This window comes from Petaurus breviceps, unplaced genomic scaffold (genome assembly GCF_028583685.1).
Source record: "Petaurus breviceps papuanus isolate PSGF00001 unplaced genomic scaffold, PetGlider_PUasm1.0 523, whole genome shotgun sequence".
Lineage (NCBI taxonomy): Eukaryota > Metazoa > Chordata > Mammalia > Diprotodontia > Petauridae > Petaurus > Petaurus breviceps.
Genome location: NW_027186356.1, coordinates 208,832 through 211,357, shown reverse-complemented (window position 1 = coordinate 211,357; position 2,526 = coordinate 208,832). Strand labels below are relative to the sequence as shown.

At 50.8% G+C, this 2,526-nt stretch overlaps 1 protein-coding gene across 1 annotated transcript in view; it reads left to right on the top strand.

Annotated features, from left to right (window-relative positions):
- PLK5 (polo like kinase 5 (inactive)) overlaps nucleotides 1-2,526 on the top strand; it is a 10,519-nt gene that overhangs the window by 366 nt on the left and 7,627 nt on the right. The window contains exons 2-3 of the mRNA XM_069101956.1: nucleotides 353-460; nucleotides 1,105-1,245. Coding sequence (XP_068958057.1) covers nucleotides 353-460; nucleotides 1,105-1,245 — 249 coding nt within the window. The remainder of the gene's footprint in view (nucleotides 1-352; nucleotides 461-1,104; nucleotides 1,246-2,526) is intronic.

Sequence of the window (2,526 nt, the reverse complement as noted above, 5' to 3'; positions counted from 1 at the left end):
GTGTGTGTGTGTGTGTGTGTGTGTGTGTGTGTGTGTGTGTGTGTGTGTACACATGTAGGTGATCAGCTGAAAGGCCCAAGCTCACAGCTGTCCAGGTAAAGGACCCTGGGAAGACCCATGCAGGTGCAAATAGGCAATGGGGGAAGTGTATGCAGTAGCACTTGTACAAATGTGTTCGTGTGTGTGTGCATGAATGCATGCATGAACCCCCCTCCTTTCCCCCTGCCCCTCCCTGAGTATGCACCTGCTTGAGGTCAGAGGCTAAGGAGTCCGAGGCAGGGTCTGGGTGAGTGGTGTCTTCGATGCTTGTAATGTATCTCATGTCCCCTGTGACTCCCCCTCTCCACCACAGGGTGCCTTTGGCAGATGCTACAAACTGACCGACATGTCGACCAATAGAGTCTTCGCCCTCAAGGTGGTACCCCGGGGAAGACTGAGTGGGCTGGACCAGTGGGGGAAGGTAACTCCCCCTGCCCCTTTTCAGAGACTTTCCCCCAACCCCATCCCTGATCCTCCATTCCTAGCCATAATCCTAAATCCCTAGTTCCCTTTGCCTGATCCCTGTCCTTACTGGAGGTATTTCCATCCCTAATACAGTGATCCCAATGCCTGACTTCCATCATCCCTGATTTCCCGTTCCCATCTCTGATCTCTCCCATTGCTTATCTCTCCTATTCCTGATGCCTCATCCCCATTACCAATCTGCCCATTTCTGACTCTTCCTCATTCATCTTCCTATATATTCACCAATCTCTGATCGTCTCTATTGTCCTCATCACTGACCACATTCAGCCCATCTCGAATCTCCTTCGTCCCTAAGTTGCCCATCCTTAATTCCCTCATCCCTTCTCTCCCTCCTCCATGAATCCCCGAGCTCCCTCACCATCACTGATCCTTTTCCCACCTCTGACTTCCCTTCATCCCCATCACTGATTCCCCCATCCATGACTCTCCCAACCCCAGCGTCATCACAGATCTCCGTTCCCATCACTGATTTCTCTATTTCCATCCCTGACCCCCACATCTTCCCCCTCCCTGACCCTAGGTTCCCAGCCTCTTCAGTCCTTCCCCCAGCCCCATCATGCTTCCCTTTCTGCCCCACAGAGGGGGCCGCCTTCTCGCCGGCAGGTGGAACGAGAGATTGAGCTCCACAGCCAGCTGAGGCATCGGAATGTGGTTGGCTTCCACGGGCACTTTGCTGACCAGGACAATGTCTATTTGGTGCTAGAGTACTGCAGCCGGAAGGTGAGGGCCTCCTCAGCCCTAACTTCCCAGGCCCATCTCTTAACCACCTCATCTCCTCCTTCCCTGGCCCTTCATCCTTAGCACTGATATCTCCACCCATCCCTGACCCCCATCCCACCTCTCCATCCTCTCCCCAAACACTAATCTCTCCCATCTCTGATCCACCTACCCCGACCCCCAACCAAATTTATCTTTAATTCCTCTCTGCTGAAGCAGGTGGGTGGTACAGTGGTGGGGCACTGGGTCTAGAGTCAGGAAGATGTAAGTTCAAATCTGGCCTCAGACGCTTATTAGCTGTGTGACCCTGGGCAAGTCACTTAACCTCAGTCTGTTAAGTTTCCTGAAAAATGGGCATAACAGTACCTACCTTGCGGGGTTGTTATGAAGATCAAATACTACAATATTTGTAAAGTTTTTAGCACAATGCCTGACATACAGCAGGTGCTATATAAATGCTCATTCCCTTTCCATCTCTTCCACCTCCAGCTCTGGTCCTCCCTTAGGATGCAACCAGAGTGGGCCTCCCCAAGGCTGAAAGTCAGGAAACCTGGGTACCATTCCAGCTCAGTCACTGATTCCCTGTGTGACCTTGAACAAGCTCTTGCTCCTCCCTGAGGCTCAGTTTCCCAATCTTTAAAATGGGGATAATACCCTCTGCCCCTGGACTGTTGTGAGGAAAGAGTGGACATAAAGGCCCTTAGACTGGGGGAATGGGGGTAGGTGGGAAGATTCAGAAGAGCATCTCACCATATCGAGCCTCTTCATTCCTCCTTCCCTTCCTTTTCCTTCCTTCCTTCTTTTTCTTTCCTTCCTTCCTTTTTTCTTTCCTTCCCTTCCTTCTTTCTTTTGCTTTCCTTCCTTTCCTTCCTTCCTTCCATGTTCCTTCCCTCTCTCCTTCCTTTCCTTCCTTCTTCCTTCCTTCCTCCCGTCCTTTTTCTTTCCTTCCCTTCCTTCTTTCTTTTGCTTTCCTTCCTTCCCTTCCTTCCCTCCTTCCTTCCTTCCTTCTTTCTTTCTTTCTTTCCTTCCTTCTTTCCTCCCTCCCTCTCTCCTTCCTCCCTCCCTTCTATCTTCTTTTTTTCCTTCCTTCCTTCCATGTTCCTTCCCTTTCTCCCTCCTTTCCTTCCTTCTTCCTTCCTTCCTTCCTTCTTTTTCTTTCCTTCCTTTTTTCCTTCCTTCCCCCTACCTTCCTTTTTTCCTTCCCTTCCTTCTTTCTTTCGCTTTCCTTCCTCCCTTCCCTTCCTTCCTTCCTTCCTTCCTTCCTTCCTTCCTTCCTTCCTTCCT